The following is an 18,542-nucleotide window of genomic DNA, read 5'->3' on the forward strand; positions in this document are numbered from 1 at the left end:
TTTTAACTTCAAAAAATTCAAATATACCAAAGACTTGATTTGGATGTCTAAATTTCCACTGTGGTATTAATTTTTCTCTATGACTTAGATAAAGTGAGCATTCAAATTGCCATCAATTTGATTAGTGTAAGCTTCAGTCAATTACCTGGAAAAAGAAACAGAAAGTAATGTTTGTGTTCATGAACTCAATTAAAATATGGGTGAAAATTGTCATGACTTTACTTTAACCATACACAATACAAATGATAGAAACAAAAGTTTCTTCCTGGATATGATGGTAAACGGCAATAATTTTGACTACTTATTGGTTTGTTTAATTTTCAGAATTCATGGCAGCCATGTTGTAATCTCCAACACTGGTCAGAAAGTAACCCTTGAACCTATTGACAATGCTAAGGTCATTGTCAATGGCAAAATGGTATCAAAGCAACGACAACTCATGCACCTGGTGAGAAAATTTAAATATGTCTTCAACGTTAGGGGTTGCACTATTTTTGTAGCTTGTGTAGGGGAACTATAATACTAAACTCTGTGTGTGTGTGTGTGTGTGTGTGTGTGTGTGTGTCTGTCTGTCTGTGTCTGTCTGTTTTATCTGTCTGTGTGTTATCTGTCTGTCAGTGTGTTGTCTGTCTGGCTGTCTGTCTGTTATCTGTCTGTCTGTGCATATTCTTTTGATACCAAGCATTGTCAGTTTCTGTCTGGTTCTTATTTGAGGAAGTTAAGATTCTTTTTTTTTAGGCAGATCAGAGGACATCATGTATATTTCAGTAAGTAGATAGTGACTATTCTTTGAGAGGACAATTTAGAAAACTTGTCATTTATTTCAGGACCGAGTCAAGCTGGGATCCAACAGTCTGTTTCTGTATATCGGCTTCCCTGGTGAGAGGAAAAGTAATGAAGACATCCAGAAATATGACTATGAATTCTTCCAGTCTGAGTTAGCAGAAGCTGATGGGTTTTCTAATAAAGATTTCTTCCATAAAGATAAAGATGATACAGGGCCAGACCCAGCAGCTCTCCGCATTTATCATGATTATATTAAACTGTTACCCATGATTGCTGAAGTTAATGCTGTCAGTGAAGAACTAGACAAGGTAAGACAGAAATCAGTGACAGTGTTGGTGATGTGAAGTGTCAATAGACCTGTTGCTGGTTCCAAGATGCATTGCGCATCTCTCCACACAACGCCATGTGCTGTGTGCACGCTGATGGGTTTACATGCGCTACTCGGGGGATGGTTGTTCACCTGACAGTACCCTGGGTTCACCCCTCTCTATCATTGATGGCATTTAGTCTTTCTTATATAAAATCACTAATAATCAAAAGAGGTCAACATGTCTTTCCAACATTTCCTGATGAAAATGTTATTTCCTAACGTAACAAAGACAAAACAAGACTAATTGTAACAACATATTATCAATCTGATGTTTGGGTTATCAGAAAGACAAAAGATTCTATAGTCTGCCACTAGAGCGCGCTGTTGTGGAACCAGTATTTCGACCAGAAATGAGAATTGACTCCTATATATAGCCTCTTTTGAAAAAAATCATCATTTCTAAAATATTTCAAGGCAAAGATTGGTTGCATTCTCAACCAGTCAAAGCATTCTACTGACATTGTTTACACTGTAAGAAGAATCTGGCTCTAGAAGATGAAGTTTTTGAAATTTGACTTTGCAGGGAAGGATGTCTGAGGTGAAAAATAATTTTGGAATTTAACTTTTCAGGGATGGGTATTTGAGCCATTCATCAAGAACCTGGCATCACATGATGTGATGGGACGTGACAAAGCCAAAGAGATCGAGGTCAAAGTCACAGACACAAACACTAACACAGTGTGGATTTGGTCAAAGCCAAAATTTGTTAATAGAAAATTTATTATTGAGGAATTATATCAGAAACATCTAGAGAATGAAATAAACATCAAAGAACTAGATAAGGTGAGTGTAAACGTTGATGATATCTAGAATTCAGCAAATGTTGAACGCATGAACTGTATTTTCAAATTCAAGAATCGTAGCATGTGTTCATGTTTCCAAGAAGCATTTTTAAAGTCCACAGGTAATTTGGTTCGTATATGTCAAAGTTTTGGATTTCTTTTATATGCTACCATACCCCAAATTAGAACTTATTTGCTCTTGCTCAGTTTGTTGATCATCCATTGAATCTTTAGAACACATAACTGTGGATATCTAGATTTGAACACTATAAAATCCAGAGCTATTACTGTGACCACATGTTGAAATAACCAGTAGCATGCGCATGCTTAGTTCATTTAAATAATTTGGCATGATATATAAAATCATGCTTATGAACTGCTAAAGAACTGTTTACGAGTCAATACATGCTTATAGACAGAATAAGCATGCAGAATAAGCATGTGCATGGTTATTCTGCATGCCTTTCACAGACATGTCAGCTCTAAGGGAATATCTATTACTGTAAGCACAGACAAATATAGTTTTATTCATTTTCCTTAAGTGGGTTTTAATACTTCAGTGGGTCTCACAAACAAGGAGATTCAATTTCAGTGTAAAGGCAACAGTTTGTTAATGTTTGCAATATGTGCAGCCTAGCATTTCCATATCTGTTTTGGTTTTGTAAGACAGTCATTTGCCCCCTATCCCCCCCCCCTCACTTGAATAACAGGAAAAAATACTCTGTTTGTGAACAAGTGTTGTCATTGCCACTATGACTGCAGAGGACATCGACCGTCTCGACACTATCTTATTCTTGCCAGAGAGGGCACTGTTCCACAAAATATTATGGATGGGTGCAAATAAAAACTATTTTTTTTATTTTAAAGTTAGAGCTAAAAATTTTGGTCAGTCGGGTAATGGAGGAACAGAAAAAAAGGGTTACCCTTATAAATTATTGTCTTGACTTTCAATGGTGTTTTTTTCCAGGCACATGACCCTTTCTGGGACCCCACAGAGAACATTTTCCTTGGAAGGTATTTATATTTGTTGAAACTTTTTATTGAATTTTTTTTGACAAAATCAAACATGGACTTGGTTTGAAAAACAATCAGTCCCAAAAGTCATTATACTGGTATGTATACAGTAAAGTGTTTCTGGCCAAGACATTTCACTCAGGCTTTGCTGAGATACCTCAGTAGGCCCAATCCATTGTACTAATTATCACTTGTGTCCTGTTATGTGACCCAAAATGGTAATCAGAACAGTTGCTATTGTTTGCTGCTTATTCCATTTTCTCCGTATTTGCCAAGTTTTTTCCCAGAAGCTTTCATGTATTTAGTCTGTATGATTTGTTCTTCCATATCTTTTCAAGTCCTACTATTTTGAAGCAAAGCCTGAGTGAAACATCTTGGCCAGAAGCACTTTACTGTTTATTGTATATTTTTTAATGAAACTGCTTAGTGTATATGTATATTATATGTATTATATGTAATAGATGACAGTTCTTTCATTTTGCATTTTTTTATTTGTCTTCAGTAAGGATGAAAAAAATCAAAAGAAGTGAAAATTCTGCTTAAATAATAAACACCAACTAAAAATTCTTTGACTGTTTTAGACTAAATATTTTTAGTTTATTTTGACCTCGAAATTTCCAGCTATGTTTTGTCAAATCTGATTAAAAGTGGATGTAGGAATACAGCTCAATTTCTCTACATCATATACCTTTGTATCCTGTCATTTGTTTTGCCTTCTTCCAACATCCGACCTCTGACCTCTGATAATTTAACATGCGAAATCAGAACATTGAAAGTGGCAATGGGAATCAGTCAGATGAAGGGACGTACTATGACCAAAATGTGAACATGATGTAATAAAAAAGACACCATTCAAGTAAAACAAAGGTATATGCCAATAGTGAATAAATAGTCATCTACTACATCAGATTTTAATCAGATTGTGTTTTGTCAACTCTGTATAATGTGGCTCTTTCTGTATCATTCTGTGTGTATTCATGATATTATGTTATCTGTTGTTGTAGTTGTCATGTATGGCTTCAAAGCATGGCCTATCAAATGGCTATAGAAGACCAGATTGAGATCCATAACTACATTGGCCAAGAGGAAGGTATTATACAGTGTTGTTTACGACCTTGTGATAAAAAGGGAAAGTAAGTATAGTAGATTATCTCACAAATGAATTCCCTGTCTGCTGAAAATATCACTGGTGCTTAGAAAAGTAAGCCAGTCATATTTTTGTGTGTTTCCTCTAAACCTAAAGTAACAACAAGACCGTCACTATTGGTTTTTTTTCCAACAATTAAGCCATATTTATTGTTTACTTTGTTTCCTTGGTGATGATGAGTAGTTCTTGTTTACTTTGTTTCCTTGGTGATGATGATTAGTTCTTGTTTACTTTCAGTTTCCTTGGTGATGATGCCATGGTATTAGATCCTATGGATTTGTTAGATAAAAGACTAGACTTTATGGTCTCTATATCAGCCTGTCTTGGTGTCAAATGGATAAAAGAAGAAAATAGAAGAGGAGCACTTTGCAAGTAAGTCGTTTATAGCTTTTACTGACTGGATATGTGTTAGGGACATCTAAGGTCATCTAAGGAATGTTTGCCATGATACTCTGTCTCGACATAAAGTTATTTCTTGCAGTCATTTATGAAACACAGATCTGACTGTTTTTTGTTTTGGTTTCATATGAAAGTAAACAGTTATTAACTGATGGAAGTCATTTAAATTACAAGCAGTGAAAAAAATACCAATGCATTAATTTGGTTGCTAAATGACTGAAGTGAGCCAAGGAAAGACTTTTTGCAAGGGCAATATTAGATAAAAACAACAATACAATTGATACAAAAAACAGCAGTGAGTGCCTTTGATACTAGATTAACACAATGCTTTTATCAGTTTGTTTAGATTTGTAGAAGTTAATGTAACAGTAACAGTCAAACTTAATGTCATAACATGTTGTGTTCTATCAGTAAACAGAGTCATGGAGTCCTGGATCCTGTGGTGTTTGTGCCTTGATAAGTTGTCGATGCTAATTGTAATGTATGTCTTTGCATAGCAGCTGTCTTATTCCTTACCACAACCAAGCAAATGCACCGGTGTTTTTTTGTGGGTCGTAATATGAGTCAAAGTTGATTACACAGCTTTATACTTTCAACAAAATTATTATTTTGATTTTTCAAATTAATTCATATTTAAGAAATGTTTCTTATTGGTCATGAAGTATGGACCAATAGATAATTCACCAAGTTATTATTTTATAGCAGTTCTGTGAGAGAATTGTAAAAGTTATGCTTTTTGACCGAAACTTTTTTTGTTTGTTTTTGGCGTACAGATTTGAATTTTATGACTGTCCAGATGAATTTAAAACCAGAACTGTATGGAATACAAGTAATCCAAAGTATGGATTTAAGAAACAGTTTACAATAAATCCAGTCACTACAGAATTCTTGACTTATTTACAAACACATGCCCTTGTCATAGAACTGTGGGGAACTCAAGGTTAGTTCTTTATTATTGCATTGATCGTTACGACACTGGTAATCAAGCCTTCGGTTTACTAAGATAGATGAAAACAAAATCTACTGTTCTTCAACGTGGTAGATTGCACAATTGGGTGATATAGTTCCTCTGTTGTGTGATTCTAATCACCCTGTGATCAACATAGTGTAAACATTGGAAGTCCCAAAACAGTACTGCAAGTTCATGGAACTCTAAATAAACTAGTTTTCTGCAGAGACGCCTCCCTACTGAGACTATAATTAAACCAACATCCATTCAACAGCTTATCACTGGTGTATCAACATGTTGCAACAATAGATAAAAGTTTGTAAATCTTAGAAAACCGAAAGCTCAACTATGAGGGTAATATTTGTCTGTAAAGTACAATTTATTTATACATGTAATACAAAGCATATTTCTTAAGACAGTATACTCAATTACTAACCATTTGTAAAATTATTATGATAATTTGTTTGTTTTTTGTACAGTTTGTTCAACCTTGGTGTTTCAATTATGAAAAAGGGCCATGAAATGTATCAGCTAGTATAAACACAGACAGACAGACAGATAGACAGACAGAAACACAGACACACAGACAGACAGAAACACACACATACACACACACAAACAAACAAACAAACAACAACGACAACAACAATTTTCAAGAGAGTGTTTAGTCTTTGGTCAGGCCAAAATTACCTTTGAACCAAGTATACAGTTTTCAAGAATTAGAGTTATCTTTTGTGTAAAATTGACTGTTTCTGGTTTGTCGTTTAAAATAGATTAGTAACATGCACAGTCAAGATTTTTCACTTAATTACCATAAATCTGAAAATATTAATTGATGTTATCTTTATGCAACCAGCCAATGGTGAGAACCAAAGGAAGATATCAACTGTTAGTATTGCTGATGACATGCACAGATCAAGGTCAGGTTCATTGTTATCACAGGATAGTATGAGTTCAACCGAGTTAGAACTACAGTTGGTAAGTTGAGATTAATTTCACTGAAATGTACATGCATATCACATAGAACCTAGTGTAGTGTATACTATATATATGACATAGAACCTCTATTTTTATACCGTGCACAAGCCAAGTTGAAGAAAAAATATGGAATATATACCCTGGTTGTTCTACGTGTCATGACAACGTGCATCCACGTCACTGGTTGTGCTGTGTTTGAAATATGAGTCAAAACGTTCAAAATTGGCATTACTTTCCCTGATTTATCTTTGATGTTACTGGCGCTGGTATGATATAATGTTATTCTCCAATATTTTTCTTCATTCAGCTGGAAAATACTCGTGACCTAAGGGTTGTCACTATGTGTTGCTATGTTGTTGCTAACAACCCTTAGGTCACAAGTATTTTCCGTGGCTGAACAAAGAAAAATATTTGGGAATAACATCTAATACTGTCTGATCATAAATCTATGATTAAATGTCTAGCAGACTAGAATTACGACAGCAATGCAAATAACTGATTATTTCAGCAGATAATGAATACAGCTTGAATCTTTGACTAGTTTTGTACCACAAGTTTTTTTTATCAAGTTAAACGACAATTTGAATTACACGTTTTTATCAGGTTGCCATGGAAAAAGAGATGCATAACTTGAAACAAAGCATACAACAGCAAACAACAGAGAACTCTGGACTGAGACAGGCATATGATGCAAGCAGGAAAGATGTTTTCATGCTGAAAGAAAAACTAGAAAAAGCCAAGAGTGCACACAAGATGAAAGCCGCTCTTATGAATGGAAGGCCACCATCAAGTGCTAAAGGTAAATACATCATACAATTTACCCTTCATTTACTGACTTGTAATTCGTATTGGGCATGCTGAGATGTACGGTGGCCCATAGGAGACACAGGAATAATAAAGTTATGGACTTAATAATTGATTTTTGAGAGCAAAACGGTTAACACAGAGATAAAACTTTTCTTTCATAGGACAAAAAATTATTTTGGGGGGTTCAAAATAGAAATATCAAAGCCAAAAGTTAAACTTTCTATGACAAAACTTTCTTTTTATAGAGCAGAAAATTAATTTGTAAAACAAGATTTTTAATTCTTGAGGCCGAAAGTTTGTTTATTAGTGATAACATTTAAGTTGTAGGATAAGATGTTTAATTATTGATGCAATATTTGAAAAAGTAGAACTGACTTTTCTAAAGTTTTGTAACAAGACTTGAAACATCTCATTGCAAACTATTAATCCTTAGAGCAGTACACCAAGTTTTCATGAAAAAACTCTAAATTTGTGTAAAAGGTGTTTAAATGGCAAACCAAAATATGCATATAAGTCTATTAAAATCTTGTACTCTGATTACAGAAACATTATTAGTCACCTTACAACCTCCTTTTCTTATCGAGGAAATTAACTTAACACAGGATACAACATTAATGTATGGGGACAAAACATTAACAGTCGAGGACAAAATATTTTTTTGTGTGGATGACGAAAGTTGGACCGCATGACGGAAATTGATTATATATCCGACAATCCTCGGTACACTCTTGGCGGCTATTTCAACTTATCAAACAGCACTCTATCTGATCATGTCAAGTGGTAAACACATCAATTGTTTCCAGTGTATAAATGTTTGTATAAAGATAATAAAGGATGGAAACACCATTCCCATCTATACTCCAGTTGTGAAAAAAGGACCGATAGCATTATCAAGAGTTTGAAGTTACATTGAAAAAATGGTCTTAGAGGATTTTTTGGCCTGATACATGTATGCAGGAGTTTAAGGGAAAATGTTTTTGCATGTTAAGAGAAGAATTTATTTGATGGAAATTTCTAATAAAAAACACTCACAAAAATGACAGAAATTTTGACAATATAAAGCAAGTTTAAAACAGTTCATTTCTAAGTTACAATTTCCATTATAATACTAGTAGGAAATGGTACGCTGTATCAATTTTTTTTCAACTCGGTATAACATGAAATATTTGTCTGATTTGATATGGTATAGGATTGCATAGTGGAGAGGTTGTCAATGGTGTTCATTCACGTAGCCGTCCAGCCAGTCCGTCCCCTCACACACGAAGGGCATCTGTCTCCCCACCACGAAGTCAGGATAATTCACAGCGACCAGCATCTGCATCTGTTGATGCAGAAATTGCGAAGGCTCTCAAGATATTCTTTAAAGATGTGAAAGGTGTGCAACAGCAGTTGAGACATATCAAGGAACAAAATGAAAAGGTGAGTGATGAAAGGTTGATTTGTCCAAGAAGGTTTGTTCTGTAAGTCTCATCAAGTCTGTCATATTTTAAACTATCAAGTAGAATAAGTGATGACATATATTACACAAATTGTTATGACAGAGAACACTAGAACTGATTACATAGCCACATTGTTGTGACACATCACACCAGAACTGATGACATATTACACGCACTTATGACAGAGAACTGATGACATATGCATACACTATTTTGACACAGTATACCTGAACTGATGACATAGGTATACATTTTAGTGACATAATACACCAGAATGGATGACATGCAAACACTATTATGACACCGTACACCAGAACTGATGACACATTGCACACACACTATATATGACGCATTACACCAGAACGTATGACATTATAGACACACCTTGTGACATATATATCACTGTAGAATTGATGACGTAGACACACTTTGTGACATAGCACAACAGAATCGATGACACAGACATGATATTGTTTCGTAAGATTTATCCTATTTTGCATGGCAGCTATAGTACATATATTTAAAAAAAAAAAAAAAAACATTTTATGTCTGTTATCTCTTGATTTAGGTGAAACCAGAAGACATGGATGCATTAAAGTCTGTAGCTGTAAAGCAGCGAGATAACTTGAGTCAGGTTGATGAACAATTGTCATCCTGTGTTACAGTTCTTAAAACAAGTGTTACAGCTGCTATCAGGAGAATGAAAAACCAGGTGAATGGACAGCCATGACCCGGTGACAAACCATGTACATGTACACAGAAGTGAAACTGATGAAAAACAAACTTTATGACACATACAACAGTCAGCTGAAGTATGACAATAGCTGTCAGATTTCTTACACTGTCGTCTGGATTCCTCCATCTCTACTTTCTTGTTGTAACTTAAACTAGAACTTTAAGATGTAAACAAGGGCAGGTTCCCTTGGCTAGATTTGTGTTTTCTTTGTATGCAAAGTGGTTTATGTAGCAATCTTGCTTGTAAGGTGTATAAACTTTTTATCAGACATTTGTGTTGTCATTGAATGGCAATTATTGAGATATTACATACATAGAGATTGTCATCCATAACATTGACTTTTTGGGGGGATTTATACAATTTTGTGAAAAAAGTTGAAACAAAATGTGTGCATTTAAGTTAAAAATCTACTCACTTATCATGTAAATCATCAAATCAAGTGATTTAAGTAACATTCTAGTCATAAAGACAATTTGACCAATTTCTGTAAAAGTGTAAATATTTGCAAATAATGGTTGTTATTTTCACAAGATACAGGGTATTATATAAATTTTCAGAGTAAGCTTCTATACAGATATCTATATTGTATATATTTTTGGGTTGAAAACTCACTTTTATGCGTGGCCAAGAGCTTTAGATGAAAAACATTACAAGATTGCTTAAAGAGTAACTGCTTACAATCACTATCAGATTTATAATTCGGAATGAGTCTTAATTTTTACATGGAATTAACAATTCCGGTACTTGTAGAAGTATCATTCTTCTAAATGTTTATCTTCTTGTGGTCAATGAAAATACACATGATGATATGAGAGGCAACAAATACAAGTAGCATAAGGGGCATGCTAACAAGTAGAAGTGACATAAGGAGTCAGATATAAGAAAAACAAGTGTCATAAGGGGGCCTATTGATAAGTAGCATGAGGAGCCAGTTTACAAGTCGTGACATAAATTACAAGAAAACTGAGTTTCATATTAAAAGGGACATTGACAAAATACAAGGGACATAAGGGGCCTCTTGATAAGAAATACAAGTGACATAGGGTGTAGTAAGAACTGTCTATGACATAAGGGGCTTTGTAAGAAATGCACATGAAAAAGGTGTCTTATTAAACAAGAAATACAAATGAACTAAGGGGCTTCATGTCAAGATGCAGTCGTTGGTTTTTTGGGGTTGGAGGATAATTTTTTACACACAAATCAAGTTTCCGATGCTTTAATGTAATGGATAAATTTCTAAAAAAAAATTGCAATTACGAGCACAATATCAAATGACCAGAAAATAAAGCCTTTATTTTCAGTCCAAACACTTCAACATACATTTTAGTATCACATATAATACAACTGCTTGACCCAAATGTTGAGCTTCTAGAGCACATTTTTGTTGTTGTATTTCTTAAAAGTTTGCAGAATTTACAGCTGTTTTTTTTTGAAGAAGCTTGCCCAAGCTGTTAAATGAACTATCAAGATCAGTGAGTCTGATCACAAAGTTTCATGTTGAGATAGAGACCATAAAGATAACACACAAACATCACATACACATTGTGGATTCTTTATTTAGTTAATGACATAAACAGTAACTGTATGAAAGAAACAGTTCAGTTGGCTGCTGACCATGGTTTTTATTTGAAGAAATTATACCTCATGTCTGTTTGTAATTGTAGTAGTCTGCATACTGTTACTGTTTATATTACCAGGTATTAACCAGATAAAGAGTTGACACTAGACTGTGGACAGTCATTCATGCCTTTTTTTGCTATGTTTAATCTAAAACTAAAGTCGTTCCCTCGCTCCGATCTGGAGCAATACTATAACCACGTACTGATAGCAACAGCAAATACCAAAGGCAAGAGCTCATGTCTTTAGCACTCGCTGTTTCTATCACTATATGTAAGTATTCAGTGCTACGGAGCGAGGCAACAAGTTTGTTTTAGATTAACGTAGCAAAAATGGCACGAACAACTGTCTACAGTCTAAGTTGACACATGTAAGTGATGTTTGTGTGTTATCTTTATGGTGTCTATCTCAACATGAAACCTTGTGATCAGGCTCACTTATCTTGATAGTTAGTTTGATAGCTTGGGCAAGCTTCTCCAAGAAGAGCCATAAAAAGATACATCACAGTTTCAGTATATCATTGAATGTTATAAAAGCATTTCTGTAAATAAAAAAATGACAGTCAGTCTGTCCATATCATTAATTTAAAACGACAGCAGATTTAATGACACTATCATTTTTATTATGTCTGTATATTTTGTACTCTGAGTTTAACCAAAATTCAGTCCTCAGTTACAAACCGTACCACTTTCAATGTAAAAACTTCAAGTTACATGTCAGTGAAATTTTTTAAAAAGGGGAAATATTTTGACTACTCACAACTCTAGTACTTGGAATATCAATACTGATACTATGCAATAATTGTGAATAAAAGCTCTCATTCAACTATACAAACAAACACAGTGTTGTGTTTTTTTCATTTATTGCAAACACATTTATTTCTTCTCATCCATTTCTATTCACATTTCACATGTTTCCGACACAAAGAGCTTCAGTTCCTTGTCAAGTGTGATATGTCTGTATAAATAGATCAAATTACCATATAACAGACAGAGAGGGCTCCAGCCTTTATATTACTGCGCGCGCCAGCTTCCTTGCTTGTTCTCATCTATGATATTGTTCATGGGAGAAACCCCAATTTGTACTCAGCATTCAGTATAGCGTTATCCATATCCATAGTGTATGTGTATGTGTGAGCAAGAACATAGCAAATAAATGAGACAGTATTTGTTAAATTATGTTTAGGATATAGTTTAGATATAATTCCCCAATATTTTTTCTTTTGTTCCGCCAAAGAAAATACGGGTGACCAATCCCCGTTGAAATGTGCTCCGCGTAAAATGCCAATTTACTGCATCCCCGCACAAGATGGTGAAGAAAAATAATGAACAATAAAGTAAGTTTTCGTATGGAAGACTGGTGAGGACATCGCCCTGCGAGTTGTCGCTGGTGGCAGTTTTGCAACAACTCGCAGGTTGCTGTCCTCACCAGTCTTCCATATTTTCGTGATTTCGACTCCGTCTATGGTTATCTGCGAACATAAACCTAGTACCTGTCGTTACATTGTAGTATTATGCGGCTAAATTAAAGATAGTATTTTTCAATTTTAAAATGTTCTATATTTCAAACGTTCGATCTCAATATCGGCTTACAATTCGGAGAAAAAGGTCAGTCAGCCATCTTTCACAAACACAGTATCGGACGCAGTATTACATCACATTGTTCTACTTCTTTTAATCTATTTATACGTATTTATAAAATCGACTTATTATATATGGCTATCTTACAAGTTACAATAGTTTTGCCAAGGACAAGGTGTTTCAAACATTCTTTGAGAACAAAAAGCTTTTTAACAAAAATTAGTGAATGTGTGTTAAAAATTGATATGAAATCTATTGTCACCCAGTATAAAGTAGGGAGAATTTCCTGTTTTCATTCAATTTTAACGTTCATTTATGAGTATTAATGCGTCTCAACGTTCTTTTATTCGTTTTCGCCTGCCTGCCGGCCTGCCTGCCTGCCAGTGCCTTCATGTCTGTCTGTCTGTCTGTCTGTCTGTCTGTCTGTCTGTCTGTTAACACCTGATCTATTTTGGGTTTTTATTACTTGTTTTTTATTTTGTTGTTAAATATGCAACATTTCAAAAACCTCGGCTAACAAATTATAAAGTGTGAGTTTTGAAATAGAGAACTAAAACTTTAACATTATGACATTTGCTAAGAAAATAAAAACCCACAATTCAAATACTAAAATTGCCGAGAGAGGGTCGGAGTTCCATCATGACTGCGGACAGAAAATAATGTGACCGGCCTTTATCTGTTAGATACAAACTCCACGGTAAAATTTGTTGTGGTATTATAAATTGGTGACTCTGTGACCATAGTCCCTCACAAAATAGAGCTTGTCCCCCGCAAAGATAATACTGGTCCTATCATGTGACCGCAACCTTTATCCAATCAGCATTGCGCCGTTCGTCTGTTTATACGTCCCTGGTTGCGGAGTCCAGGATGGAACGTGTACATGACAACAACGAAATGTAAACACGGTGGTATTACTACGGCAGTTATCTTTGCTGAAAACGCAGTTCGATAAACACTGCCTCGTTTATACTCCTGTTATTACGTTTATAGCTGAAGTCTATAGTCTATCGTATGCAGCTATGGTCAATATGAATAGTGAAAAGTTTGCCATTAACTTGAACAAAATACGTCTTCTTTTATCAAGGTACAAGGTAAGTATTTGTATTTACCAAATAATTTTCTTTCTCTTTTCTTTCCTTGGTGACCAGGAATGTAGAAGGCTCTCAATATTGTAAGTCAAATCATCGTAAACTTGGTGACTATCCTTTTCCTTATTATTCAGTTTATTAAAATGTAAACAGTCATAGTCAAAATAGTTTATATCCAAAGTAGTTACAATATCTTGGTTTTTTGGATAACGTAATTGATTCGTCAAATATAGTAGTTTCTTCAGATTTTTCACGTGTGTTCTTTACATTTCTTCATATATGAAAGATCATATATTCAAAAGTAGAAGTTATCCACTGTCAAGTCTCACACTCTCTTCAATACTCAATCAACACCAGGTCCTGTTGAAATGTTTTGTGTAGGGGGCCTAATCTCGTAACAGCACATCGTAAGATGTCAAAACCACAATTTCACAAACTCAGATCATAACTGAAATATCCAAACACAAATGCGTTTAATTTGCCCGAATACAGAATCCTAGTGAACACACACTCATCGTCTTTCTTCTCGCGATGCGACGCGAAGGCACGCGTACGTTGGGATGGTGCCTGGTAATACGTTGCCATGACTCTTTGTTTACCATAATGCATGCCGGGTAGTTCTTTCATCAGCCACAGACAAGTTGTCTGTGCATCAGCGTACTAACGTTAAAGATTGCTGACAAAGTTTTCTGTATCTCTTACGATATTCACGTGTAATTTGATTTGATTTAAAGGGTATCTTATTGAATGAAACTTAATGTATGTTTTGAGGGCTACATGATGAACCAGTGAAATATAGTTTTCATGGCATAGGTAATAATTTCACCTTAACTTACTTGATTCAACACAATGGTGACAGTATTTGTAAACTTATTTTATCTATCAGTATTGTTCATTTCAGTGATATTCATACATCAACACCTGTCACCAGAAGACTTAGCTCTGACATTCACGTTGACTTGTTTGATGACAACGAGGTTGTCTTTACACCAACAAATGGGTGCTTTAAAATCAGAAGACGACAAACCCGACATCACAAGTGAGTATAGACAAGAATAGTCACTTTAAAGACAAGGAATCGAAATGTATTACAAGGAACGAGTGAAAAAGACTGGTGTTTCGCGTACTAATTTTAATAGTAAAACCACACTACCTATCGTATTTTCAGTGATCTTCGATTTCTTTGTCGGACATATATTGTTTATAGACCAGTGCTATTTGTTATATATTTACTTTGGTTATCCGAAATGTCGGGAAGGGATGGATGATGTGCACACGCTTTATGTTTTTAAAACCCCTCGATTATTTTTGTCACTGAATTATGTACAACATTATATTAAAAGATTGGAAACAAATTATAACAGTTCCTTCTCCAAATGAAACTTTTCACTCATAAATCGTTTTTTATTTTTTTTTATTTTCTTTACCTTTATTCATAATAACTCTACTTTATCTTTTTTTTCCTTGTAGGGGTTTGTTCAGGAGAGTTGTTAATAGAACCAGAAGTGCAGTCAACTCTGCCAAGGCTCATTTTAACATTAATTAAAAGAACTTCAGTAATATTTCACTTTAATCTAAGAAGAATATTCATTATGTTTTCTTTATTTTACTATTTTTGATAAAAGAGATGAGATATTATTTGTAAGAAAAACTTATATACAACGTATTTTCTAAAATGACTTGTTGTCTTGTCTGATTTTTTGGGATGGTATACTTACTCTCCTTCGTTTCTTTAAAATGTTTTTGAGTCTACATCGCCCAATCTAATTTCTTTAATGAAGGAAGAAAATTACTGATTTTGCCTGAGAAGCATTTCTGGTGTTTATTAAATGCAGGTTTCAATCGAATTCACACCTGAAGAAGAGTTACTATTCATTGCCGTCCGTTTATTGATGAAACTGTAGGCTGTGTTTTAGAGAATCACCAAAGTTTACCTTGCAGAGAGATGTGGGCCTAAACATACACACGAGATGTAAGCGATAATGCATCAGAATACATTATGTGAATTCCACATAGAAATTACTAGAGAATAATCCTCGTGATTTGCAACTACAAATGAATGGCTATATTCCATATACGATCGACCAATTGCAAACCATGTGTTGCGATGCTTCCGGGATATTGGGGGGGGGGGGGGCGCTTGGTGAACGACAACCTTGCTTATGCACGCAAAAGTGTATCCATCGATGTACATAGAACCAGTAATTTATACATGGCATGATACATAGGTGTACTTTGACACGAGTACTACTTTATGGTTCATACAACTGGTACATTCTGGTTGGGTCTGTAATAGTGCTATTTTTAGAATAACTATACACCTACGTAATTAGCATTTTGGTACCATGTGCAAATTCCAAGAAATTGATGGCTGATTTGCGTAGACATGTATGTACATGTCTCAAACCTTTTGTATGGGTGTAACCCCGCTGTGTATTTCCTCCTTCGACACAGCCAAATATTGCCCATTGCATTGGCCTCTGCTATTTGCGGTGCGCCTTGGAAGGTGCCGCAAAAGAGGCTGTGATTTACGACAGTTCAACTAAACGAAAGATAAACTCCATTGTCTATGACCATTAGGCAATCAAACATGCAAATCATTGTTAGTAGATATTAGGTCATTTAAGGACATGGATGGAATGGCACGTCCATTTAAGGACATCTACTGTGCTACTTAACTTGTTCTCAATAAACACTAAACGGGATAGGCACGAATTTTACCCAGGTATTACAAAGTGATTTACTGGCGTTAGGTATATCTTTTGAGATAGCTAGGGATTCCGAGATCTTCTGTGGACAAAATCACCATGGCGGCTGGAGGTGTACCTGTAGAGACGGCAATTCTTGATAAAATCGGCGAAAATTTCCTATGCTGTACCATTTGTTTTGAACGATTTATAACTCCTAAGATTTTACCGTGTCTGCACAACTTCTGCGAGAAATGTCTCGTGTCAATAGTGAAAAGGAAAGGTTCTCTCCTGTGCCCGACATGTTCCACTCCTTGTCGCCTGACCGATCTTGGCGTTGCAGGGTTGACAACGAATTTTTTCATGAACAATCTGATCGAAATATTCGAGGAACGAAAGGCGATGTCAGGAAATGAGTCCGTTCAGTGCGACATTTGCACAGAAAACACAGCAACTCGGCGATGTGTAGATTGTCCACAATTCTACTGTGATAAATGTATCGAAGCACACCGAAAACTTCCAGCTCTTCGTTCGCATCGCATTCTGACCATTGAAGAGTTTCAACTGGGACGTGAGTCCGCCACGCCCACCCCGATCCAACCTGTTGAACGTTGCAGTGTTCACCATGACAACCAGATCAAATTCTACTGTGACACTTGTCAGGTAGCAGTGTGTAGTGACTGTACAATAGTTGATCATCGAGTACCTGATCATAAACATCGCTATATAAAACAAGTAGCAGACGAGTATAAAACTGAGCTAACTCAGCTGATTGCAGAGCTGAAGGAGAAAGAACGAGATGTTGACAGACAGAAAGTTACAGCCGTACAGAGATGTACAGAATTGAGAAAGCAACTCAAGGTATGTAACATATTGTAGATAAAATCTATTGTGAATTAATATGGTAGAACAAATCACTTACCTGCATATATGAGCATATGTGTAATATTAAATTGTAGTGTTTGTTTTTGTTTTGAGTTTTGATTGATTGATTAATTGATTGAATAATTGATTGATTGATTGATTGATTGATTGATTGATTTTAATTGTTCAGAGGTTTGTATGCAAAACTTTTATTTTGAGTCATTTATTTATTTTGTTTTTGAGCTTTTTATCTTTCTGAGATTTACACCTAAAACTTTCTGTATATTTAGAACCAAACTTCAACAAATTCAAAAGGTTAATGTGTACATCTGATGATGACTTACTGATTAATTTGTGTAAATTTGTTTTCCAAGCAATGAAATTGAGAACTTCATTTATAAATTCTGTACCTGTGCAATAAGTGCATGTTATTTTTGTTTCGTGGTATGTACTCCTTTTGCATATGGGCCGGTGGCCTAGTAAAGTGATAAAACCTTATTATTATTTGACCTAAAACTTTTAACTCCAGAACAAGATAACACTTTCTGATCTACTTTGGGTTTTTATTTTCTGACACTTTTTTTAAATAAATATTTTGAAGAATAGATTGTATGATTCCATTTCAACACAATATTACTATACATTTTATCTTCAAATGAAAACTTAACTAGTTGACCTGTGTTGTTCAATGTGTTGCAATCAATTTTTGAAAATTGTGACTGAGAGTTTAGACTACGTATTAGTAATTCAGTCTTTATCAACCGATTGACGTATTATTCAGAACATGTGACCTTATATGGACATGTGACCTTAGTATAAATAGGTCATAGGTGACTGGAAGCTTGTGTCACCCTCTGTCTCTGTTTAGAGATGGTTGGTATGCCCTGATGTCCATGGCTTCCATCACTCCTCACTCAATATGATTGCTTTCTATATCAAGGATGTCCACTTTGTCAGTATTAACAGAATGTCATGGCAATTCTATATGTATATACTGGGAAACCTCCGATGTACTGGAGCTTGGACATCTGTTCTAAGAATCTTGTTTTAAGTAATCTTTCAGTCTCCCCAACGTGTCCATAAGTCACATGTTCTGAATAACGAGTCAGTCTGTTCACAAAGACTGAAAGTACACAGTCAGGTGAAAATGTTCAAGTTTGTGTTTGGATCAAACATTTAATACAACACATGCTGTATATTTTGTCAAAGAATCATAAATTGTGACCAAGTCAATCTTGTGAGTTATCTTTACACATTTGCTGAAATGTTTTACATTCCTCAGTCATTCATTACCTTTGA

At 35.0% G+C, this 18,542-nt stretch overlaps 2 protein-coding genes across 2 annotated transcripts in view; both read left to right on the forward strand.

The window, feature by feature from the left end:
- LOC144453783 (kinesin-like protein KIF28) overlaps nucleotides 1-9,401 on the forward strand; it is a 32,012-nt gene extending 22,611 nt beyond the window's left edge. Inside the window, exons 11-21 of the mRNA XM_078145137.1 lie at nucleotides 325-448; nucleotides 828-1,094; nucleotides 1,727-1,939; nucleotides 2,906-2,952; nucleotides 3,957-4,085; nucleotides 4,337-4,471; nucleotides 5,272-5,438; nucleotides 6,304-6,425; nucleotides 7,029-7,224; nucleotides 8,422-8,651; nucleotides 9,240-9,401. Of these exons, the coding sequence (XP_078001263.1) occupies nucleotides 325-448; nucleotides 828-1,094; nucleotides 1,727-1,939; nucleotides 2,906-2,952; nucleotides 3,957-4,085; nucleotides 4,337-4,471; nucleotides 5,272-5,438; nucleotides 6,304-6,425; nucleotides 7,029-7,224; nucleotides 8,422-8,651; nucleotides 9,240-9,401 (1,792 nt within the window). The remainder of the gene's footprint in view (nucleotides 1-324; nucleotides 449-827; nucleotides 1,095-1,726; nucleotides 1,940-2,905; nucleotides 2,953-3,956; nucleotides 4,086-4,336; nucleotides 4,472-5,271; nucleotides 5,439-6,303; nucleotides 6,426-7,028; nucleotides 7,225-8,421; nucleotides 8,652-9,239) is intronic.
- Nucleotides 9,402-16,387: 6,986 nt separating this feature from the next.
- Nucleotides 16,388-18,542, forward strand: part of LOC144448580 (E3 ubiquitin-protein ligase TRIM71-like) — a 60,476-nt gene continuing 58,321 nt past the window's right edge. Inside the window, exon 1 of the mRNA XM_078138859.1 lies at nucleotides 16,388-17,240. Within this exon, the coding sequence (XP_077994985.1) occupies nucleotides 16,500-17,240 (741 nt within the window). The 5' untranslated portion in view covers nucleotides 16,388-16,499. The remainder of the gene's footprint in view (nucleotides 17,241-18,542) is intronic.

Source organism: Glandiceps talaboti, chromosome 2 (genome assembly GCF_964340395.1).
Source record: "Glandiceps talaboti chromosome 2, keGlaTala1.1, whole genome shotgun sequence".
NCBI classification, from domain to species: Eukaryota; Metazoa; Hemichordata; class Enteropneusta; family Spengelidae; genus Glandiceps; species Glandiceps talaboti.